We start from the raw sequence: 22,830 nt of genomic DNA on the forward strand, positions 1-22,830 counted from the left end.
ATGCCTGCTGCTGCTGCTTTTGGGAGACGAGCGAGAGGCGTTCTGATGGCGTTACATCCGAGGATAGATCCTCTGTGGCTAATCTATACAGGCTCTGACTGCCTACTAAGAATTTTGGATGTCTAGAGTTCTTTTTATCCATCTCCCCCCTCTATGGCTTCGCAGTCAACACACTCGGCATCTATGCATCCAAGCCCAGCACGCGAATGGCATTGCCACCCAATATCTTTGCTTTCCTCGCCTCGTCTCCGGCACAGACGCCCTCGATCGCCCTCAGATTGCTCTCCACACTCAGCCACTTCTCCTCGCCTGCCAGCGGCGGGAAGAACGGGTGATCGGTGCCAAACATCAAGCGGTCCCATCCTTGGCCGTCCTCGCCCCCGGCAGCCGCCAGCGCCGCCTTCATTCCAGGTTCCCCGTAATTCACGGCATCTAGGTAGACGTTCGTCTTCAGTACGTCCCAGATACTGCGGCGCGGGCCCGGTTTGTCGCCGCCGTTGACGGTGAATTCGCGCTCGTGGGCGACGCAGCTCTCGATGCGGCCGGCGAGGAAGGGCAGCGTGCCGCCGGAGTGTGCGAGGAGGAAGCTCAGGTCCGGGTGGCGGTCGAAGACACCGGAGAGGTAGACGCGCGTGATGGCGATGGTGGTCTCGAGTGGGAAGCCGAGCGCTAGTGGGAGGACGTGCCCGTAGTTGGCGGCGGTGGGGCCGAAGCTGGAGGCGGGGAGACCGTAGTGCGGGTGGAGGAAGACCATGGTGCGTGTTGAGGCCAGGGCGGCGTAGATTGGTTCCAGGGCTGGGTCGTCGAGGCCAAGTCCTAGACCGGAGGTGCCGATGATGACACCTTTGGTGTGGGACAGTGTGGCGAGGGAGTGGATGCTGGAGACGATTTCTGGCACCGGGGCGGAAAGCGGAAGAGAGGCAAAGGCGTAGAGCTTGAGTGCCGAGGACGTGGCGTTTTGTTGTTGGCAGGCAGCGTCGAGGTCGGAGTTGATCTGGTGGGCGGTTTTGGCGGCTGTGGAGGGGTCGAGGAAGTCGAGCCAGGGGTTTGCTAGGGAGATGACGCTGCAGGTTATGCCGTGGGTAGACATGAACTTGAGCTTCTCGGAAAAGGAGGAGTAGCTGGTGTCGACAGGGCGACCGCGCTGTTCGGGTGGTTTCGAGGCATCGTCATCGGATGGTAGGATGATGAGGCGGGGATCTCCTGAAGAGGGCGTATGAATATAGGGGACTTCTTTGCGAGAGGAGAGCAGAGAGATGTAGGATGGAGGGTACATATGCGTGTGCACATCTACTATTGGATGTGTGCCCGCCATGGTGAGAGGAGGGGTGCAAGGAAGGCGAGGCTGAGCTGGGCGGGGGGAGGGGTTCGAAGACGAGGTGGACGAGGGCAAGAGAGTGATGTTTTGTCGTGCCAGATCGTGAAAAGGAAGGTTAACACAGTCGTGTTCGGCTGAGACTACTCGATATATGAAAGCGTCCCGAGCGCTAGGTAGCGAAGTTTCGACAAGAGATGGACAGTCAATATTTACTCTTTGGCATTGAGCGGCCAGGCACACGGAGGACGCCGTTCCCTTATCAGATGCTGGTCTATTCCCATTGGTCACGGCTTGCAGCCCCTCTGTAAGGCCAGACCTCACTCTTCAGCTATGAGATGGTCGTATGACACCTAAGACTGAACTTCCTATATATTAGTACGTATCTGAGTAGCGAGGAGGCTTGTCAGTGAAGGCGGATCACGAGCACCTTCACGGTCGTGGAGTATATCTCACACAATCTATCAGCTACTCCGCTTCCATCAAACTCGACCACGATGGGCTCAGCAGGCCAGTCCAATGGCACCAGCGCTCCTGCAGCAGTCGAAGCCGATGGCCTCGTCATGCCCATCATCGACTTCGGCGACTTCCTACACGGCGACGCCTCAACCAAAGCCCGCGTTGCCGAACAAGTCTTGAAAGGCTTCCAAGACTCGGGCTTCCTCTACCTCACCAACCACGGCATTCCCCCCTCCACCATAAGCCACGTCTTCTCCCAATCCAGCCAATTTTTCGCGCGGCCCCAATCCGAGAAAGACGCACTCAGCTGGACGACCCCCCAATCCAACCGAGGGTACGTCGCCTCGGGCCGCGAAAAAGTCACGCTCGCCGACCTCAACGACCGCGACGAGATCGCCAAGCTCCGCGCCTCCAACCCGGACCTCAAGGAGTCGATGGAAATCGGCCGCGAAGGCGTCGAAGGCTTACCCAACCGGTGGCCGGACAAGATCGACGCCGCGGGCGCCGCCTTCGCCACCGACATGAAAGCCTTCTTCCTCACCTGCAAGGCCCTGCACGGCCAAGTCATGCGCGCCATCGCCCTCGCCATGGGCCTGCGGCCCGACTTCTTCGACGGCTTCACCGACGCCGGCGACAACAACCTGCGCCTCCTGCACTACCCGGCCGTGCTGAAGAGCGTCTTCCGCCACAACCCGGACCAGGTCCGCGCCGGCGCCCATTCGGACTACGGGAGCATCACCCTCCTGTTCCAGGACGACGTGGGGGGTTTGGAAGTGCAGAGCCCGCGCGGCACGTGGGTGCGCGCGACGCCCGTGCCGGGCTCCATCGTCGTGAATGCGGGCGACCTGCTGAATCGCTGGAGTAATGGGATGATCAAGAGCACAAGGCATCGCGTGGTGCAGCCGCCGGCCAAGGAGGGCGACACCAGTGACATGTTCCCGGAGAGGTACAGCGTGGCGTATTTCTGCAACCCCAACTTTGATCGCACCATCGAGGCGCTTCCGGGGACGTATGCGACCGAAGCGGATAAGAAGTGGGAGTCGATCAAGAGCGGTGACTATCTGGTTATGAGGTTGGCTGCGACGTATTAAGAATAAGATCAGGGGCGGGGATGGGCTTTGAGAAACAATAGTCAAGGACCCTGATTCGAAACAGTACTTGATGCGATGGGACCATATGATTACGGTGTAACATTACGGGTGATTGGTTTAGCTCTTTGACATATGTTCCAAGATCTGCTCGAAGTAACATGTTGTTACCGGCCCGGTGCTCTACTCCGGAATTCTTTCACTCGCATAGTCTTCTGGACGTTGGCATTGTCCCAGACAAGATGTCCCAGCCAAGAAGCTCCCATACCTGCCCAATGAACCAGTCGGAGCTATCCTGCTCCTCATAGGCCTCTTCTACCGTTTCCTGATGGACATCACCGTCCATCTCCTCTGCTCGCAGTAACGCATCTGGAAATCTTTCGTCCTCGTCCCCAAATATTCCCCTGAGTAAGGTGTGCTGTAGTCGTTCTTCCGCTCGCAATTGGAGCGCCCCGTGAGACGATCTATCGATTGATGTGTTCCCCGGCACTCTTTGCGTTTGGCCCTTCCCTCCCCGGTCATCTTTTGCTGCAGACCCCAGTGCAGTGCGGAGGACCCTGACTAGGTATGGAGCTGAGAGGCGTGCCGTGGATATGGCTGACTCCGGCTCCAGATGCGCGACGTCGACAATTCCGGTGACAGATTTCAGGCCCGTTTCTTCACTCTGTGGGTCGAGGAACACCAGGAGTGACAACGAGGATCCTATGTGGTCGAGCAGCGCAGAGCATATACATTCGTAGAGAACGCGATCCGACTTGTGAAAATGCTCCAGCTGGGCGAAGAAAATGGAGAGCATCTGCATGAGAGCCGCGAGATTCGTCTTACACAAAACCTCACTGTCCGGTCCGGATGTCTTGACAGCTTTGGTATTGGATTTGTGCTTCTTGCTTTTGCGCTGCTCTTCCCGTTCACGCCTAGCTACTTCATCGAGCGCGATCTGATGAAGACAGCCTAGCATGGTCTGAAAAAGCCGAGTCGTTGTGCTGATGGCCGAGGTGAACATGTCTTCTTGGTCGTTTACCAGATCACGAATCCGACGGAGACCAAGGAGCATACAGCCGTACGCCTTCGGTAACCGAGGAGAAAGTTCCGTTGGACGTTTGACTAGATTGACCATAGACGTGCAGAGGGTCGAGAGCCATCTGAACACTCTCCTAGCGTCGTTGGAATTACCTCCGAGCAGCTGCTTGAGTGTGAATAATGATCGAAGTAGATGTTTGATATCTGATCAGTGTTAGCTGCAGTCTGTGTGTCAGTCACGTAGCGAACGACTTACCAGGGTCGCAGGCTTTGTCGAGCTGTTCAAGTGCATCAGGGCCATTGAAGTCTTCGTTGTTCCCGCTTAGCCTCCTCCGCTTGGACTGCGTGTTTGCTTCGGAGGGAATCTGAGGTTCAGCATTCCTTTTCTGCGATGGTTTCCCGGACTGTTTCGATCCCTCGAGCTGGAGTCGAAGTTCGAGGATCTCATCTTGAAGTTTGGATTTCTCACTGTTTGCACGACGAGACTCTTCCTTCCAGTAGATTATGGCATCCAGATGGTCGGAAGGGACTCGATGTGTCGATGATGGCTCGCGGCTGATGCAGCTTGTGATCCGGTCCAAATGCTCTGTCCCGCAAGTTTAGAAGGCAGACGAAATCCTAGTTTGGACATACGTACCGTCAAGATCAACATCTTGTGGTTTTGAGCGCAGAACAGCCAATGCAAGGGCGATGGATGCTGGAGCTGGAAGATGGGAGTCACGAGACGGCTGAGTTGTTGTAGTCATGATACGATCACCCAGCAACATTCAGGGAAGACAACATGAAGACTTTGGATATGTTCGTTGATGAGTTCGAGGCTGTAGCCATGATTTCAGTGAAAGTGGCAGATGCCACCCAGTTCATGGTAAAGGAGAAGGAGCGCCCCACACCTATGGCAGGAACAACCTATCGAGCAACCTACCCAATATTGTGACTGTCTCGCAACCAGCTCGCCGAATGCGTTCCAAACACTTCAACCGACGGCTTTGAAGGAGTAGAGGACCAATAGCCCTTGGTGTCTGACTTATGAACATCTGTGCCTCAGCCCGTGTCTGGGATGTGTAGGAGACTGACGACCACACTTCGGGGCATCAGGTAACAAGAGACACCGGAGACACAAACAATGCAGAGAGTTCCTACACAGCGGTCGCAACGGTCAAAGTCACCATCCATGCTGAATCTGCTCTCAGAAATACATGCTGTGGTAGTGAAGGGAGTGGGTAAGAGATGGTCCTTGCGAAACAGCAGTCTGTCCTCGTGCTTCACACCGCTCAAGCTCCCGGAGAGTGTGCATCGTCGATCACCTCCACCTCTGTGCAAGACTCTCGGGCTGTGGTCATCTTGCAAAAGAGACAAGGAAGTTCGGAACGCGGTGGTTGCCTTATAGATCGCCCTTCCCCGGAGATTGTGACGCCAAACTCCGTGCGGGGACGATCCTGGATCTGAGTTCGCTGCCTGCATGACATTTATTTACTTCGCCCGCCATCTGCTGTCCTTGACCACACCCCAGGCCAATTTTGACCCTCTCGGACGCCGCTATGGCCGGGCCCTCAACTCCTTCAGAGCCTGACTACTACGATCTCCTCGGCATTAGTCCTGTGGCGACCGAGTCCGAGATCCGCCGCGCCTACCGCAAAACCTCCATCCTCTACCACCCCGACAAAGTCGAGCCCACACCGGCCAACCTCGACAAATTCCACCTCCTTCAAATCGCCCTCAATGTGCTCACGACGCCCGACGAGAAGACCAAATATGATCAGACGCGCGAAGCCAAACTCCGCCGCGCGGCCGAGCACGCGAAGCTGGAGGCCAACAGGCAGAGGCTGAAGGAGGATTTGGAGCAGGCCGAGGCGGCAGCGGCAACAAGCGGTGTATCTGTCGGTATGGGTCGTGCGCCTAAACGGAGCTGGACGGAGAGGGAAGTCAAGATTGCAAACATCAAGGAGGAGAACAGGCGGCGAATGGCGGAGATTAAGGCGCGGAGGGCGCAGGATGCGGAGGAGGCGAGGGGGAGGTTAGAGAGAGATCAAAGGGAGAGAGAAGAGAAGGAGGAGAAAGAACGGCGGGAGCAGAATGGAGACCGCGACGACGATGCAGATGGTGGGAACGAGGCCATGGATCGCTCGGTCAAACTGAGGTGGGTGAAAGAGGGCGAGGGCTTGGAGATCGATCAAGACAGCATACAAGATGAGTTTGCGGTGGGAGAAGTGGAGAGTGTTGTAATGTTGAAAGACAAGAGGAGGCGGCTCGAGGGAAGGAAGGAAAAGGCTACCATGGGCACCGCTGTGGTGGTCTTTGCGACCCTGGCAGCCGCGCGCAAGGCGGTTCGGAGAGGTCCGTGGGATGGTATTGAGAGCGTGAATTGGGCAAAGGAGAAAGAGGCACCGACTTGAGAAACACCGTGGCGAACGAAAACGTCTGGCATTCATGCCCGACCAATGTCCACAAACATTGAATGAGCCTTTCGGCTATGACAGCGAACGAGTGATCACTATCGCCAAGTGAGAGAGGACATGCGCCACGTGCCGAGCACCCTCGGCGCCAAATGGTCGAGGTTGGTGAGGAAGAGAAGTATTATTCAAGAGGCTTGATCAGCTCAGCTCGGACCATGTGCAGCGCTCACTCAGACTTTCAATCGTCAAGCTCGTCCTCATCCACATCCTGCTTCTTCGCAGGCTTTCGCTCCTTCCTCCTCAGGTTCGCCTCAATTCCATTCCTTAGCCAATCCAGGACCACCGGTTTGACGAAAACCGACTGGTCCTGGCCCTGATCATTCTGCCACGTCACCTTGTACTCTTCCTTCGGATCAAAGTTCGTCGCATCGGCCGTCAGCTGGATATCCGTCATCATCTCGAGCCGGCATAGGGCCAATCCCACGCTCTGTCCAGACGCCAGGAGTTTTCCCGTGCTACGGCCTTTACGGGTAGACACCTTGGACAGATTGGATCCGGGCGGAGGTAATTCTGATCTGTGCTCGATAGATTCGCTGTCCTTGTCGTATAGCTGTACGGGAAGGACTCTCTTCCGTACCACGCCGGTATGATGGGTCCGTATTGTTAGCTCCTGGCCCAGGTAGCAGCCCTTGTGGAAATCAATCCCACCAAGCAGGTCGATGTTGCTCTCTTGTGGTAGTGAAGCTTCGCTGCTCAACTCCGACTGGCCTTCAGCCAACCCATTCCGCATCCGTTCGTTCGTGTAGGCGTCTAAAGGCAGCTCGTCTCCTAATTTCTGGCGCAGTTCCGCCGCCCAAGACTCACTCACAACGTATCTGCTAGCCATGCCTGGCCGTGGATCCTTTCCTCCAGCCCTCAGACCCTCGATGGCACTAGGACCTGAGGCTTGAGACCCGTCCAGCGCCGTGTCATGGCTAACAAAGATCGGCGGTTCTTTCAGACGCTCTATTGCGAACTTGCTTCGTAATTTATGCTTCTTCAAGTGCTTCGTGAGAATATCCACGCTCTCGGCATCGACCTCTATGAACCATTCCGGGGCTTCCGTTGAGGCAGGGGGGTAAATGAAAGCATCGACGAGTATCCTGCCGTGCGCCGTCAAGAAGGCGGTATAGATGGGTTCTGGTCCTACTCCGAGGATCTTCGCGGGGAGTAGGCCGTCGAGGAAATGTGCAGCATCAGGCCCCGCGACTCGGACCACGCCGCGATTCGTTAGATTGACATATGCTGAGCGTCGCGTAGTAGTAGAGAAGTTCCGCGATCGCAAGCCATGATGCTTCTGAAGAGTCGCTCTCGGAGAGGAATTGGCTCTGGAGAACCGGGAGGCAGCAGGTGTGCGGAGCTGACAACTCGGGCAAACGAACGAGAACGCTGCCTGCTGATGGGACCGCGAAATTATGCTGCGAATTGTTGGTGGGACCATTTGGTACAGTGTATGAGCAGTCATTGCATTCGGACACAGCAGGTCAGTGGCGTGCGCCTCGTTGCGTTGGTCGGAGGTTCTTTGAGGGAATACACCGAGTCATGCAAGATGACGTCGCTGGTTGCAGGCCGAGTCATGTCAGTAACAACTTGAAATCAAATCAGCTTCGAGAAGGAACCTTGCCATGCACTCTACACATTGATTGGCACTCGCCAGAACCACGAATGCCAATTGATTATTGTGTGCGCGCTCACGCCAGGCGGCTGATTGTGCTAGAGTAGACATAATTCTATACCACGACGGAGACCTGGAAAAGCAACTGTTACCACAGGCGCTGACGCTGACACTTTTCTCGCCACGTGTTTGCAGTTAAAATTCAAGTTTGGGAGGCCAGACGACTCGTATGTGAAGTAGAAGCAAGTGAGTAGACATATCTGGCCATCGTCGCCGTCTGAAGGGACCGTAAGGAGGTGGGACTCCAACCGTCCTCTGATTGGCTCTCATTGTCGTGCCAAGACTGCGAAGTTGAGGAGCTCCCTGACCTCAAGTTTCGTCGATGCCGCAGACGCCTACTACTCCAACGCACGACATTCCCTCTCGTGAGTGCTTTCCCTTCTCGAAAGCGCGCAGTGCCTCTCGAGCTCCCTCTGACAGTCGCAGCGCTCTCACCATGTCGTTCGTCATCCGCCGAGCCGTCTCAACCCTCGTCCCCCCGAAGGTAGGACTACCTGTCCAATCCCGCAAGAAACATCACTGACACTACCCACTAGGTCGCCAGCCCAGAGGTATGTTCAACACCATGACAGTCCCCTGATCGAGCTTCCCGAGGTCCCCAGCTACGCCAAGTCTGGAGCTCCTTGCTTCCGAACATGTTGCGATGTTGAACAAACGTCTGACGATCTAACAGGGCCTCGGCGCCGCAAAAGATGCCGTTCGCATGGCCAGGATAGCCAAGTTCTACGAGCAGCTTCCCAAAGGCCCCGCCCCCGCCATCCAACCATCGGGTCTCCTCGGCCGCTACCAAGCTAGATACATGGGCAAGAACTCTTCAGCAGCTCGTACGTAAACTACATGGATGAGACACCGGCAACATGCTAACAAACCATAGCTGTCTGGCACGCGATCTTCGGCATTATGGCCCTGGGATACTCGATGGAATACTATTTCCACCTGAGTAAGTATTTGCGAAGGATATCGACACTTTCGCTAACAGGTTTCAGGACATCACAAGAACAATGCTCACTGAGCACAAGCATAGACTGTCTCATTGATTGTGTACATAGCTATCCGCAAGAGCTAGCATATCAGGCCTACCTTCCCCATGTCCTGAACCGATCCTCTTCCTGCAAGCATCTATTTCGCTCTTCTTTCTGCTCTTGAATGGGCTACGTTATCCGTCCTCTACCAGGCTTCGCGAACTGACATGCCACTACAACTAACATCAGCAGTAAACGTCCCTTCGCTTGCAAAGACCTAAGGCGACTCAATCTGTTGAAGAAATGACGAAGTCTCGGTTTCCTGCCCGCGAGAAGTCGCTTTTTGCGACTGTTTGCTGGTATCGAGTCAAACTCGGGTACAGACGACCGTCAGGCAGAACTGCGAGGAACTGATCAACAGGTGAAGTCGGACAGACTACGCAGGTGCTTTCCGTGAACAACGCCAAGAATCGTGGACGTTTCATTTCTCGGTACTCCCCCGATGTCTGCTCCTCTCTCGCGACCAAATGACCATCACCGATGGTTTCTCCTCTGACGAGGACGAAGATCAGTGAATCCCCATCCATAGTCAAGGGCGAGCAGGAGGAAGGCGCGACACCGGCTCCCAAGCGGAATTATCAGGTGACAGACCTTATGTACATGGGCGCCCGTAACGAGAACGCGCTCGCCGACCCCTAGCAACCGATCGCTTTGTGCCATCAACTTAGATGACAAGGTCATTGTTAGCTCACAGAAAAAAGACCCCCGGTCGGCTAGGCCGAGCGCAACATAGAGAGCAGCAGACCGATTCTGGACTCACAGCTCAGTTCATCGTTCAAGAAGTCCCAGGCCGGTCTATAGCAGCCTCGCGGCACCGGCGTCCATGGGATCAGGTATACAGGCCTCCCGCCTTCACAACATCCACGTCCCCACTAGTAAAACAGCAATGTCGTACAATCTGCCCTCCGACTGCCGACTCCATGGCCGGCACAACGCCCCAGCGCACACTCCCCCTCGCCGCCCCCTCGTCCCAACCAGGCCGCCAACACGCCGCGCTAATCGCCGCGCTGCAGCTGCCCGCCAGCGGCATCCCTCCACCACTCAAGCGTTGATACCACCCCAGCAGGCCCGTGCCGACCACCAACGCGACACCCATACTCGCCGTCAGCAGCATGGCCAGCGGGCTGAAACCACAGCTCGCCACCGCGACGCGATTGACTAGGATCCCGTTCGAGTTGTACTCGGCGACCACGGCGAGGAAGATGCTCTGCGAAAGCAGCCAGTGCAGCAGGCCGGACATGGTCATGAGCGGCAGTGCCACTTTGTAGGGGAGCTGGAGGAAGTGGGTGCTGCGTTGGCCAGCCTTGGCGTTGCTGACGCGCAGGGTCTTGCGCTCCTTTGCGAAATCGGCGTACTCGCTGGCCAGCCACATGGAGGTCAGCAGGCCGTTGAGTTGCAGGTACAGGAACGACAGGATCGTTTGTGGCAGATTGGCGATGAGGACGGCGGCCATGATCTGGCGGGTGGGTGAGGTGATGCGTTGGATGCTCCAGCTCTGGATGATGGCGGCGGCGTCGACGCGGCCGAGGCCGAGCGAGGCGATGGACGCGCCGGTGTCGGTGATGGCGTTCATGGCCATGCCGAAGAGACCGAGGGATACCACGATTGCGGCGAGGAGGAGGCCGGTGGTGGTAGCCCAGCGGGTTCGCGAGGCGGCGTGGACCCATTGAAGCCGCTGAAGAGAGGCGGGCAGAGCTAGTGGTCGTAGATTGGTGGTGTCGTTGTCACCGTTGCTGCCGCGCGCCGGCCAGAGTTTGCGTCTAACCTGATGACGGGAGAGCAGACACATTCCTTTGGTTGAAGGATCTGGGGTATCGAGGAAACTCTCGATCGCGTCGCCTATAGTAATCAGAGGGTTGTCGTGGAGCTGTGTGGCGACTATATACATCGCAACGAGCTTGATGAAGTTGGAGATAATGACAACAGCAATGATGGGAACATTAGCCGTGTATGCACATCGCTCCTGGACGGGCTCGCTGAGACAGTATTCGATGTTTTGACCAAGGGGCTTCCATCTGTCAATCTGTGGAAGCCATTTCTTGTACCTTGGAGGGCATTGTCCGACGATCTCAGAAAAAGTCGCGTCCAAATCCGTTGGTGCGTCTGGTACGGAGGAGCATATCCAATCGAATTGGTAGTCAATGTCAAATGGTTCAGCATCCTGGAAGAAAAGTGGATCGTCTGCTCTGGTTGAGACGTTGACTGAAGACCCCAACACCGTACCATAGACTCCCGGGGTGTAGTATCCAGTCTGGTACTGAGGATCGGGGTCTATCGTAACTTCACTCGTCACGAGGATCAGGTGTCTTTTGTTGCTCAGAAAGCTGCTTGCATAGCTTTTCAGGCAGGTAACCGGATCAATTCTGTTGTACTCAGGTAATTCGGTCTGTATTCGTTTCGCATCCACGATTTGATAATAGTCAGGACCACTAGATGTTGCGCGCTGGGTCCCTATCAACTCTTGTTGATCAGTCACCATCTGTACGTATTCATCGTAGTAGGAGTTGTTGAAAGTTGCTCCACCAACAAACTCTTCGGTAACGATCAGGTAGTTGTAATCGTTAGTGGCAAGAGACTTGAAGAAGCTGGAGTTGTACATCAGGTGCAGAGGGATCGACGAGAGTCCAAGAGCCCACCACAGCAAGGCTTTGGACCTTGGAATAGCCCACAAGTTGCGTATACTAGGGACACCAATGTCGAGATATTTGCCTTTTGCATGTGCTCGATCTATTTCAGCCCGGGTGGGTGCGCACAGACATTGCACTGAACTGGTTAGCAAGGTCCATCAACGTGAAATGCAGACAGAGTGCCCGCGAGTCGTAGGTACTAGGCAACATACTGCAGTAGTTTGAACCTCCGAGTAGGAGGGTCGATAATACGTTGATGGCCAAGTGCACCCAGACGTCCACTTTAGCCACGGTACCACATGAGCCATGATACACTTCAACTAAAGCTCCGCCTGGCTGCTTTGTCCCTAGCCACATGACCACACCAAAGTTAATCAAGAGCGATAGCAAGGCCAGGGTAGCAGCTGTACTGGCGCCGGTACGCCAGCCCTCGAAGCGGACTGCCCATCGAGAATGGGTAGTGTCGAGGGTTGAAGGATTTCTCGATGATTCAAGTAAACGATATCTGGATTCAGACTTGTGTATTCCCGGGTGTGTTAGAGTCGATTCAGAAGCCGTAGCTTTGGACATTTCGGGTGCAGATGGCGTATAAGAGGACATCTCAAGGTCATCAGTTTCGGCGCGCCGGTACGATGGCCGTTCCCTGAACCAATCCATACCGAGCCTCGGTCCGGCATTCTAGGTTGCCCTGCACCTTACTATCATAAGCAATATCCAGTGATGAGCATACATTGCCTTGCACCAATGTTGAGAAGCAGTCTTGAGCACCGGTGGAAGACACAGGAGGTTGAGGGCGTAGCTTGGCGTCTGCTCCAGGAGCTACTTGTACAGAGTGTCCTCCGTGGGACAACACTGGGCGTGCTGTTGCGCAAACATAGATCGACAGTGGGCGCGACTGAGGTCTGAAAAAGGAGTGCACAACCCCAGTTGGGGAAGCGAAATAACTCCTCGAGTGCTCCGAAACACCTCATAAGTCGAGAACTAGTGGGAGTGAGTTAGCATACTCCGTACAGCAGTCAGTACCAGGCGTGATTCAGTCAAGCGGTGGGTGGGAATCATGGCCAATCCTGATTGCCGGTTCCCATGGTGTTTGCCAAGTAGGCGGCGTTGGTTTCAGGCTTGTTTTGGATCTGCAAGAGAAATTGCACAATGAAGCTAGTGGCACTAACATGAACAGACTCGGTGCAAGTAGGCAAGGACATCGCAGCTTTGTTCGGCGCAGAGCTTCAGACTGAGGAGCAAGGGTGGTTCTGGTGGTCTGTAGATTCAGAAATCTCGCGATGGCTGAAAGAGAGCGCGAAGATCGATAGATGCTGTACAACAATCTGCACCTTGTGCCTCTTCGATCAGAATCGTATCGAATGATTCCCTGAGCCAAGGGACTTGAGCACTTGAGCATGGGCACTTGAGGATGGCAAGGAGATTAATCCGGGTGTGGTCGTCCTTGTACCCAACTGAGGGGTCGAAGGTGACCTGCTTACCGCCGTTTTCGACAATGGCAGAGACTGATCAAGCTTGTTCGGGTAGATGGTAAAGATCTCATCCACTATCGGGCATTTGCAACAATGGTCGCCCTGATCAACAGCGACGACAACAGCGACGACCACAACGCTGCGGGGGGTGTAGGTAGTTGGACCCGGAAGGAGCGCTTGTGGTTTTCCAGATTGGGGGACCCCGAAATTAAGATTCTCTGGGCGTGCTTCGCAGCCCTTAAGCCTCGCCAAGTTGGCCCTTAGCACTGCTAAGCCTAATGATTATCCCCAGCATTTTTCAGCTTTAACGTCACGCTGCCAGCTCACAGCTTCTCCAGCGATACCGTGTCTGCCACTAGCTGTTCAAGACCGCCGTCGCCACTGCTCCGTACACAGCCACAAGATGTACGGCAGCAAGCCACAACAACATGCAATTCGGGAGACTAGCCACATGAGATGACATCAGACAATGCAGATTCAGCTTTCGCGAGACACGACTCGGAACGTTTGATCAGTTCAAGCGCGGCACGGAAATCTCATTTCGAACTCAATCCTCCATGGCCAGCGGCCTTGCCGCTTGGGTACAGCCACACACAATGGCACCAAGCCGACCTCTTCCTAGTGCCCACTCTCGCTCGCATTCTTCTGAAGTCTGTCCATTGGGGCTATGCCACACACAGGTCATGTCGCTTCACCTTTCCCCTTCCCTGTTTTGCATTACAGTATGTCCTGCCGTGAACCTTTCTACAATCTTCCCGACCCAATCGCCAGGGATCCAGACGTCACTGTCAAAAAACGGCCTGCTTGCCCACTTGTTTCAAGTCTGGGAGTTGGCACCTGAACTGAACGTGTCACGTCGCGCCATCCGTAGTCCATCCTACGGTCGCTCTCGATGGCACAATTTTGATCACACCGACCCGTCTTTGCAAATATCACAGTTCTAACGATCGCTACCCGTCCTGCTCGTAGCAGGAACTTTACATCGCAACAATGCGTAAGTTGTTGCGCCATAGTCCTCAGTCCATACTAAACGTGTTGCAGACAGCATTAAGCATCGCGCAAAACAGGCGGGCTACTACAGTGATGGCTCAGATCGAAACTTCAATCCTTTCGCCAAATATCGCTCCAACAGCTCAAAGTCAACGAGACGGGACGAGGAGAACGGCCTACGACCTGTCCGCACTACGCACAATGATCAGGGCACCGAGCAGAGGAGAGATGAACTAGTTGGCCACTCGCCGAAACACGCTGATACCAGTCCGACTGCGATAAGAGAGGAGAAGCACCATGCTGGTGGTGATATCGACATTCCCCGATCTTCGAGCCCGACTAATGAAGTGAATGGACTCTCAGCGTCTCCGGAAAAGACTGGGGCTCACGAGAACGGCGATGCGATAGTCGGTGGCACCCGCTCAGCCTCCGAACAGGACGGCCTCAAGCGTCGTGAGGGCGGTAGAAAGGGCCTTCTGGGCGGAATCTTCAAGCACTCAACGTCCGACAGCCAAGAGGCCGACCGAGATTCCACTGGCAAGGACAAAGCCAACAAGCATCACAAGTTTACTGTCGGCAACCAACTGCGCGCCGTTCTCTTCAACTCCTGGATCAACATCCTCTTGATCGCTAGTCCTGTCGGAATCGCCCTTCACTTCGCCAAAGTCCAGCCTATCGCCATCTTCGTCGTCAACTTCATCGCCATCATTCCCTTGGCCGCCTTGCTCTCCTACGCCACCGAAGAGATCGCTTTGCGGACTGGTGAAGTCATTGGTGGTCTCCTGAACGCATCTTTCGGCAACGCCGTCGAGCTGATTGTCTCAATCATTGCCCTAGTCAAGGACCAGACTTTGATTGTGCAGACGTCCCTTATTGGCAGTATGCTTTCAAATCTGCTCCTAGTCTTGGGCATGTGTTTCTTCTTCGGTGGAGTGAATCGCCTGGAACAAAACTTCAACATTACTGTCGCCCAAACAGCCTCTTCTCTCTTATTTCTTTCGGTCAGCTCACTTCTCATTCCGACTGCCTTCGACGAATTCGCGCGCATTGGCGATCAGTCGCAAGCATCCGGTGATCCAAGCCATCCGAAACCACATGTCGCAGATCTTAGTCGCGGTACAGCCATCATGCTGCTCATCGTCTACGGTTGTTACCTGTTCTTCCAACTCAAGTCCCACGTCAAGATGTTCAGCGAGGTGAGCGAAAAGACCGAGACGCGAAACGTAGGTGGTAAATTGAAGAACACGTTTGTTCCCGACAGATTCCGCCATCATGATGCCGACGGCGCTGTCTCATCAAACGCGGTTCGCGAAGCCGAAGAAGAGGAGGAAGACGAAGGGCCTGAAGAGCCCAATTTGTCTGTCTTGGTTGCCATTCTCACTCTATGCGGATCTACCGTTCTAGTCGCGCTGAACGCCGAATTTCTTGTCGACTCCATCAACGAAGTCACCTGCGGTGGCGGTATCTCCAAGAACTTTGTCGGTCTAATCCTCCTCCCGATCGTCGGAAACGCTGCCGAACACGCCACTGCCGTAACAGTTGCCATCAAGGATAAGATGGATTTGGCCATTGGTGTCGCTGTGGGTTCGTCCATGCAGATCGCTCTGTTGGTTCTTCCGCTTGTGGTGGTGCTCGGCTGGATCATTGGCAAGGATGATATGACGCTCTTCTTCGATGGCTTTCAGATCACCGTTCTGTTCGTGTCGGTCCTCCTGGTGAACTACCTTATTCAGGACGGCAAGAGTCATTGGTTGGAGGGGGTATTACTGATGACGCTGTATGTCATCATTGCGGTCGCTGCCTGGTTCTGTAAGTTCTTAACGCACAGCCGTCCGACGAATGTCTCTAAGCTAACCAATCTGCAGATCCTACCTCGCCCGAATTGAGCGATTGCCCTGCATGATCAGGCATTCATTGTGCTTTCGAGGGCTTTGCAAGAGGCAAAGAATGGTTTTGAATTACATCAATGAATAATTGCCGCGGGAGTAATGGATCCAGCTACAACATGAAAGCAACGGGCGCTGGAGGCGCTATCTCGAATACCCAGCTTCGCTCCGGAGAAGGCATTATGCCACATGGCAACAATACGACGTGCGGTTTTTGATAGTTTCTTCTTGACTACAAACATTCTAATGGCTATACCTTCAGATTTCAACACCTGTAACTCGAGCCCTCCTACGGGCGATGTATCTCCGAGCTGCTCGCCGCTTAGGCCCGATGTCCCCAAGACGTAATGCACTTCGACAGACCATCTACCTGCCATTAAAGTTGAATGCTGCAGAGGAGGTGCCCAAGACGTGTGGGTGGAACAATCGGTGTCACGTCAGCGCTACCAGCGCATGGACACCACCTTTGGATTGAGGCGAACAACACACACATCTCACAGCCTGTTGTTGATACAAGGTCTACTACACCCAGACCATGCGTCCCTCGCGCCGCACATCCCCATCAACCATGTCCTTCACCATGTCCTTGTGCTCCCCGTAGGCCCCCCCCGCAGCAGACGTGAACCCTGCATTCTCATCCCCCTCCCGTCCGTACCATCACGCCGGAGCGGCACGTCCGACCCAAAATGGTACCACAGTCTACACTCGACAGAGGCACTTTCCCCCCTACCCCAAAAGCCGGGCAGATGCACTTTCGTTCTCTCTCAACATACAGTTTACCTAACCAATCACGACACGACACGCCACACCAACAGGAGGCAGCCAAGGCATCCGCGCGCCAGTGAACGGGACAGGTGTCGCTTCATACACAGCACACAGCACACAGCACAGAGCACACAGCAGAGTACCGAGTACACAGTCCACGAGCAATTGGTCCGGTAGCATGCCGGGCGCCGCAAGCGGCGCAAGCAAGACTTAGTGCTCACCCCTGCCTCGCCAGGCTCACCCCCCTCAGCGCGCCGTACAACTGGTTCGGGAATCAAAAGACTGCAGATCAGGGGGGCGTCCGTACTCCGGACGGCGGGTGGGACCCGTGTTCGGTACGCAGTGAGTAGATAAGACGGAAAAGACGGTCACGGAAAAGATAAAAGATGAGTACGGGATTGGACCGGAGAGGGGTAGAGGCTCGAGGGAATGTCGGCCGTTGGCGAGATAGAGAGGGTGAATTTGAGTGCTGACACGGCGTGCACGCAGGGGCTCGGGTCGGTTGGGTCGGGACAGTTATATGGACATATATATATGAGGTAGGGGCTTGGTAGGGTGTGCTTCCGCTTCCGCTTCCGCTCCCGCTCCCTCCACATACCGGGCTTTCAGCCTGAGTGCCATTTTCTACGTTGTGACGGGGTCCCCGCTGCTCTGCCTCACCGCGGCTTTGTTCTACTGAGATGGCATGGCATGGCATGACCTAGTCGTCATCAGCGTGCGTTATATATGCCGCTGTGAGTACGGACATCGGAGCTTCGACTGAATTAGGGTATACGGTTGTGTATTAAGCTAGGATATCATCTCTTCAGCCCGAAGGCCTGACAAAGGCATCAGTCACAGGGAGCCGTTGTGCTTTTGCCTCGCGCGCTCTATTAATCTTGTGTCCTGCGCCATGGTGGCGATGTCGCATCGCAAGCAACGCAGCACAACTTTCCAATCATCATCGCCGTCCTGGACAACGCAACATGTGCGTCATCCCACCAAAGCGCAGCAAGTGGCCCTCATTGACCATTCTCCATCGCAGGGGTATCTAATTGTCATCATATTCACACTCGCCTCGCTCTTTTGCAGCCAGTGAAGTTGCTCTAAACAGTGGTGTTCACAGGCTTGGTATCTTCCATCTTCCCGTTGGGCGGGCTGCTGGGGGCCGACACCTTGTTGCCTTCCAGTGTGGGTGGGTGAGCATTGTGCGACAGGATGGACCAGTCACCGACCTCCTCCTCGAAGAACTCGTGCATATCAATGCCCTCTTGCTCGCCGTCTTCGTGGATGCGGATGTCCATGAGGGGCACGAATCGGCCGATGAACTTCAGCGCGAACGCGAGGATGAGGGAGACGACGAATGAGTACGAGGCCACAGAGGCGATGTCGGCGAGCTGACGAGCGACTTGGACACCTTCACCATCGATGGCACCAGGGGCCTCGGTCGCGCCATCGAGCAGCGAGATCCCGTTGGTGGCGAAGAGACCCGTGAGGAAGGATCCGACCATGCCGCCGACGCCGTGGAGCTTGAAGACGTCGAGACCCTCGTCCACGCGGATCCATTTGTTCAGGTTGTGCAGGCTTGCGCAGGCGGCACCGGTCAGCAGGCCAATGACAGCCGCGAGCCAGATCTGAACATAACCGGCCGCGGGGGTGATGCCGACAAGGCCGGCAATGGCGCCTTCACATGCGCCAGCAGCGGAGAACTTGCCCTTGGTCCGGATCATGTCGACGATAACCCAACCCACCACGCCCATGGAGGCGGCAATGTTGGTGTTGTACGCAGCCAGGTAGGAGCGGACGGAGGAGTTGAGAGTGGAGCCTCCGTTGAAACCGAACCAGCCGAACCAGATCAGGATTGTGCCAATAAAGACCATGCTGATGTTGTGCGGCTTGCTGAGGTGGGCCTGGCCGTAGGACTTACGGGGTCCCAGGGCGATGGCATATGCGAGCGCACCGCAGCCAGAAGCGATGTGGACCGGGCCACCGCCGGCATAGTCGAGCGAGGGCAGGTTGTACAGCCATCCGTTTGCGTTCCAGGTCCAGCATGCAATGGGGCAGTAGACGATGGTAGCCCAGCACCAGGCGAAAACGAGGGTGGGGATGATGCGTCCGCGCTCGAAAGTTCCACCGACCAGGATCATGACGGTGACGATGCAGAACATGAGCTGGTACAGGCAGAAAGTGATTTCAGGGAGGGTGCCGGAGGGTACGGACATGACCGTGCGCAGGCCAAACTTGTCCATGTTGCCGATGAAGGGGCCGGCGGTGTCGGAATAGGCAAGGGAGTAGCCCCAGAAGGTCCATTGGAATGTTCTATGATACGGTAAGTCGGATGTGGAGGAGTGGTGTGAGGGGCAGTTGTGCGTACGTTACGGCTGTGACTGCTAATCCGAGGAACAGCATTGACAGGGCGGAGCGTCTGCGCGCAAGACCGCCGTAGAGGAGGGCCAGGCCAGGAATGATCATGAAGACCAGGTAGGCGCACATGCCGATGTAGACGGCATTGAACTCGAGGCCCACGAAGTTCTCGTTGACGTCCATCTCCCGAGGGTTCGGGGGGATAACTTCGGCCTGTGGTGGTGGTCAGTGATGCAAGCCAGCTAAGGGGAATGCTGCGACCCACCTCAGACATGATGATGGGTTCTGGACTGTGTCTCTGCGCAAACCTGCTGCTGTTGACGGAAGAAAAGGTCACACGAGAGGGAGAGAGGGCGAAGCGAGCCGAGCAGGGGTGTGGTACTTATACAACAAACGAGGACCCCATCCGCTTTTACCGTCGCTGGGGGTCACCCATTCTTTCAAACAAGCGCCCAGGACTCACACAACGCGGTCAATGGCTCAGGATGGGGCTGTCACTCGACATGTCCCACGCCGACACGGCTCGGCAGACAGTCCGCCGCCAGATGGGCGTTCACCATGTCCGAGCTTCAGCATGGCTCGCAGTAGGGGTTCCTGCAAATGAAGGGCTGTCGTTGTTTGACCAAGACTGTTATCTTTGGAAGGGGTGGAGACTCGGGATTTGCCAAGTGATAAGCTGGCTGGAATCCTATAGGAACGGCAACGAAGCGTCGGTGACTCAAGCCATAACCCTATATTAAACGCGCTATGAAGTCTGGGGTGCGTCGTTAGTCAGTACCATTGTGTAAATGATCCAATCTTGCGCCAGACACATCACTCGATAACAAAGTCTTGATTGTGCTGGCACAGTGATCTGAGTGGTGGTGCCACTGGTGAATGAATGGTTGGGAAGTTGGGAAGCGGCTACGGCCGAGCGTTCGGCTCTGCGGCTGCCTTTTTCCCGCCTGGCCTTGGCACAGTCTTGGCGATTTTCGGATCGGATTCGTCAAGCGGCAGTGCTCAGGTTTTCTGTAAAGAGATGACCAACGCACATCGTTCGACAAATGAGGGACTACTGATAGGGAACACCCTTGTATCTCCTCTCCTCCCACATTGGCACTACCCTATCCAGCAGTAGTCAAGCACGATCGCCCTCGGCACCGATCTCAAGTGCCTTCCGTTCGCGCTTGCTTGAACTTTTTTGTCGAGTCTGTTGACGCCCCCTCTACGCGTCACCCCGCCTGCACGTCCCACGATCGTGGCAGTCGCATAGCCTCACGCAGCCATGCGGCTCACTGCAGACCTGATCAACAGTTCCCTTTCGTACCTGAACCCGCTCAAGGAGCGCGAACTTGATCTCCGAGGTATGTCCACTGAAAAGAGCAGATGCTACACTTTGAGAATAAGAGCATAGTTGACCACTACTTTGTTGTTGCCCATCCACAGGCCACAAGATCCCAACCATAGAAAACCTCGGCGTTGCTGGGCCCCAAGATGCCATCGACTTTACCGATAACGATATCACCACCCTCTCCAATTTCCCACTGTCGCCCAGACTAAATACCTTGCTATGCGCGCGCAACCGCATTCAGAATGTGGACAAGAGGATCGGCGACCAGCTGCCGAGTCTGACGACGCTGGTCTTGACCTCGAATCTCGTCAAGGAAGTGGGTGATCTCGACGGCCTGAGCAAATGCTACGGCTTGACACACCTCAGTTTGCTGGAGAACCCAGTTACGAAGAAAGAGGTCAGCCACATACTACTTACTACTGTTGAGGCGCCGACTGACGTTTCCGTAGCATTACAGATCTTACCTAATATGGCTCATTCCCTCACTTCGATTCCTCGATTTTCAGCGCGTGCGCGAGGTGGAGCGGGAGCAGGCGAAAGAGCTGTTTGGTACTCAGGCTGAGCCTTCTGAACTAGCTGCCAAAATGCGGGGAGTGAAGAGCAAGGCCATGGACTCGTCTGCGGGCGCCACAAAAGGCGCAAGCACGGCCAAGGCCATGAGGACTCAGCTTACAGACAGTGAGAAGAAGCGGGTGCAGGAGCTGATCAAGAATGCGCGCAGTCTGGCAGAAATCGCGAGAATCGAGAAGGACCTTGCCGAAGGCCGCATTCCCCAGGGTGCCGCGGATGCTGACCGGATGGTCTCGTGAGGTTATTAACAATGTACCTCACGGCAAACGAGTTGAGTTGGCGCCGCCGACACGCACTGGGCGACGAAGCTGTGTGCTCGCAGGTGCCACGGCAGTCACCGGATCCGAGACCATCACACCGCATGACGGCACTGGTCGACCGGTCGACCTGATACCGAAGATATTCGACCACGCGCCATATCTTCATGGGGACGACCTGCGTCCGGGCCGTCGAGAACGACCCGCCCAGGCCAACCTCGAAAGGCTGAAGATATTTCCGCTGAAGTGTTCGAAGGGGGCACCGAGATTGCCGCTAGCAGAGCGGCGACGGGCTGTCCCGGAGCAGCATACCGAAGCAGGGGCTACAAGTGAGGCAATCAGGTTACTTCTTGGCACGGTTGCCTTACGTCGCCTTGCTGCTCAGATGAAGAAGTAAAGTCTAGATTGCATCCATCATACACAAATCTATACGCGCCGTGCCATGCAGTCATTCCTCATGCTTCGTCCTCGCCCTCTGCACCAGCCCACGAAGTTCCCTCCCCCATCAATCCTCCAGCAAGAACCTCAAAAACGCCTGACTGACAAGAACGCCATCATGCTCCAAATTCACCTTCTTCATGTGCGCGTCGTAGGCCGCGTCGTCAAAGATGCCCGTCTTGTGCCGCGTGTCCAGGATCTCGTCCATGATCTCCTGGCTGAACTCCGGGTGGCCCTGCACGGTCAGCAGCCGCCGCGGTGCGTACATGCCCTGCACTTTGCAGACGGGCGAGTGGCCCAGCGACTCGACGCCCGGGGGGTAGCGGTAGACGATGTCGCGGTGCATTTGGTGGATGGCCTGTCACAAGCAGTGTTTGTTAGTCGGGTTGCGCTCTTGTGGTGGTGGTGATGATGATGATGATGATGATGATGATGATGACGCGACTCTAGGTCTAGTTGGGCTATACAAGAGGGGTGAAATGGAGGGTTCCAAATCAAAAACGTACCAGCTTGTCGCCCTTGGTCCGAAAGATCTCCTTGCCCTTCGCGGTCAGCTGCACTTCCGTCACGGCCGCCTCCCACCCGCCGTCATTGCGCCCCACCTCGACCCCCATGGCCCGCGCGACGATCTGGTGCCCGAAACACACGCCGATGACGCGCACGCGGTCCTGTGCCAGCACCTTGGCCGTGTACTCGACCAGCGTGTTGGTCCAGGGGTTGTCGGCGAACGAGTCGTGCTTGGAGCCCGTGATGAGGATGGCGTCCACGTCGTCCAGCGACGGGTAGCGCGTCGGGTCCTGCTCGACCTGCCACTTGGTGATTTGCAGGGCTGTGTCCGGGTTGAGCTGGGGGTCCTGCAGGGCGCGGGCGCCGCGCTTGAGGAGGAACTCGAAGACGCCGCCGTAGCCGCCGAAGCGGGCTTTGGTGTTGGGGAGGGGCGTGTCGCATTCGAGTATGCCGAGGCGGATGGGTGGGGAGGGCATGGTAGGGTGAGCGTGGTGTGAGAGCGGCGTGCGGTGGGAAGAGGCAGATGGTGTGTGCTGGCCGGATGGTTGTTCCGAGATGTTTTGGCTACAAGGGGTCTGAGCGTGCAGCAGCTCAGGGATTGCGTACGTTGTGTAGCGGAGCAAGTAGCACCAAG

The 22,830-nt window shown here is 55.8% G+C and overlaps 11 protein-coding genes across 11 annotated transcripts; 5 read left to right on the forward strand and 6 right to left on the reverse strand.

Annotated features, from left to right (window-relative positions):
• Positions 1 to 181: 181 nt before the first annotated feature.
• HMPREF1541_04166 (uncharacterized protein) lies at positions 182 to 1,315 on the reverse strand (the record flags this gene model as incomplete). The annotated part of the gene is made up of 1 exon (XM_008718512.1): positions 182 to 1,315. The coding sequence occupies one exon, from the start codon at positions 1,313 to 1,315 to the stop codon at positions 182 to 184; it is 1,134 nt and encodes a 377-aa protein (XP_008716734.1).
• A 497-nt stretch (positions 1,316 to 1,812) lies between these two features.
• On the forward strand, positions 1,813 to 2,865 carry HMPREF1541_04167 (uncharacterized protein; the record flags this gene model as incomplete). Its single annotated transcript, XM_008718513.1, has 1 exon — positions 1,813 to 2,865. The coding sequence occupies one exon, from the start codon at positions 1,813 to 1,815 to the stop codon at positions 2,863 to 2,865; it is 1,053 nt and encodes a 350-aa protein (XP_008716735.1).
• Positions 2,866 to 3,061: 196 nt separating this feature from the next.
• Positions 3,062 to 4,628, reverse strand: HMPREF1541_04168 (uncharacterized protein; the record flags this gene model as incomplete). Its single annotated transcript, XM_008718514.1, has 3 exons — positions 3,062 to 4,086; positions 4,139 to 4,468; positions 4,520 to 4,628. The coding sequence occupies 3 exons, from the start codon at positions 4,626 to 4,628 to the stop codon at positions 3,062 to 3,064; spliced, it is 1,464 nt and encodes a 487-aa protein (XP_008716736.1).
• A 792-nt stretch (positions 4,629 to 5,420) lies between these two features.
• Positions 5,421 to 6,275, forward strand: HMPREF1541_04169 (uncharacterized protein; the record flags this gene model as incomplete). Its single annotated transcript, XM_008718515.1, has 1 exon — positions 5,421 to 6,275. The coding sequence occupies one exon, from the start codon at positions 5,421 to 5,423 to the stop codon at positions 6,273 to 6,275; it is 855 nt and encodes a 284-aa protein (XP_008716737.1).
• Positions 6,276 to 6,513: 238 nt separating this feature from the next.
• On the reverse strand, positions 6,514 to 7,779 carry HMPREF1541_04170 (uncharacterized protein; the record flags this gene model as incomplete). The annotated part of the gene is made up of 1 exon (XM_008718516.1): positions 6,514 to 7,779. The coding sequence occupies one exon, from the start codon at positions 7,777 to 7,779 to the stop codon at positions 6,514 to 6,516; it is 1,266 nt and encodes a 421-aa protein (XP_008716738.1).
• A 646-nt stretch (positions 7,780 to 8,425) lies between these two features.
• HMPREF1541_04171 (uncharacterized protein) lies at positions 8,426 to 9,001 on the forward strand (the record flags this gene model as incomplete). The annotated part of the gene is made up of 5 exons (XM_008718517.1): positions 8,426 to 8,473; positions 8,526 to 8,540; positions 8,663 to 8,813; positions 8,864 to 8,929; positions 8,976 to 9,001. The coding sequence occupies 5 exons, from the start codon at positions 8,426 to 8,428 to the stop codon at positions 8,999 to 9,001; spliced, it is 306 nt and encodes a 101-aa protein (XP_008716739.1).
• An 839-nt stretch (positions 9,002 to 9,840) lies between these two features.
• Positions 9,841 to 12,208, reverse strand: HMPREF1541_04172 (uncharacterized protein; the record flags this gene model as incomplete). Its single annotated transcript, XM_008718518.1, has 2 exons — positions 9,841 to 11,774; positions 11,851 to 12,208. The coding sequence occupies 2 exons, from the start codon at positions 12,206 to 12,208 to the stop codon at positions 9,841 to 9,843; spliced, it is 2,292 nt and encodes a 763-aa protein (XP_008716740.1).
• Positions 12,209 to 14,100: 1,892 nt separating this feature from the next.
• HMPREF1541_04173 (calcium/proton exchanger) lies at positions 14,101 to 15,986 on the forward strand (the record flags this gene model as incomplete). Its single annotated transcript, XM_008718519.1, has 2 exons — positions 14,101 to 14,104; positions 14,152 to 15,986. 2 exons carry the CDS (start codon positions 14,101 to 14,103, stop codon positions 15,984 to 15,986), a joined length of 1,839 nt encoding a protein of 612 aa, XP_008716741.1.
• Positions 15,987 to 17,836: 1,850 nt separating this feature from the next.
• Positions 17,837 to 19,277, reverse strand: HMPREF1541_04174 (uncharacterized protein; the record flags this gene model as incomplete). The annotated part of the gene is made up of 2 exons (XM_008718520.1): positions 17,837 to 19,049; positions 19,105 to 19,277. 2 exons carry the CDS (start codon positions 19,275 to 19,277, stop codon positions 17,837 to 17,839), a joined length of 1,386 nt encoding a protein of 461 aa, XP_008716742.1.
• Positions 19,278 to 20,358: 1,081 nt separating this feature from the next.
• On the forward strand, positions 20,359 to 21,233 carry HMPREF1541_04175 (uncharacterized protein; the record flags this gene model as incomplete). Its single annotated transcript, XM_008718521.1, has 3 exons — positions 20,359 to 20,437; positions 20,520 to 20,821; positions 20,874 to 21,233. 3 exons carry the CDS (start codon positions 20,359 to 20,361, stop codon positions 21,231 to 21,233), a joined length of 741 nt encoding a protein of 246 aa, XP_008716743.1.
• A 523-nt stretch (positions 21,234 to 21,756) lies between these two features.
• On the reverse strand, positions 21,757 to 22,672 carry HMPREF1541_04176 (uncharacterized protein; the record flags this gene model as incomplete). Its single annotated transcript, XM_008718522.1, has 2 exons — positions 21,757 to 22,047; positions 22,196 to 22,672. The coding sequence occupies 2 exons, from the start codon at positions 22,670 to 22,672 to the stop codon at positions 21,757 to 21,759; spliced, it is 768 nt and encodes a 255-aa protein (XP_008716744.1).
• Between the last annotated feature and the right edge of the window lie 158 nt (positions 22,673 to 22,830).

Source organism: Cyphellophora europaea (assembly GCF_000365145.1).
Source record: "Cyphellophora europaea CBS 101466 unplaced genomic scaffold supercont1.3, whole genome shotgun sequence".
NCBI classification, from domain to species: domain Eukaryota; kingdom Fungi; phylum Ascomycota; class Eurotiomycetes; order Chaetothyriales; family Cyphellophoraceae; genus Cyphellophora; species Cyphellophora europaea.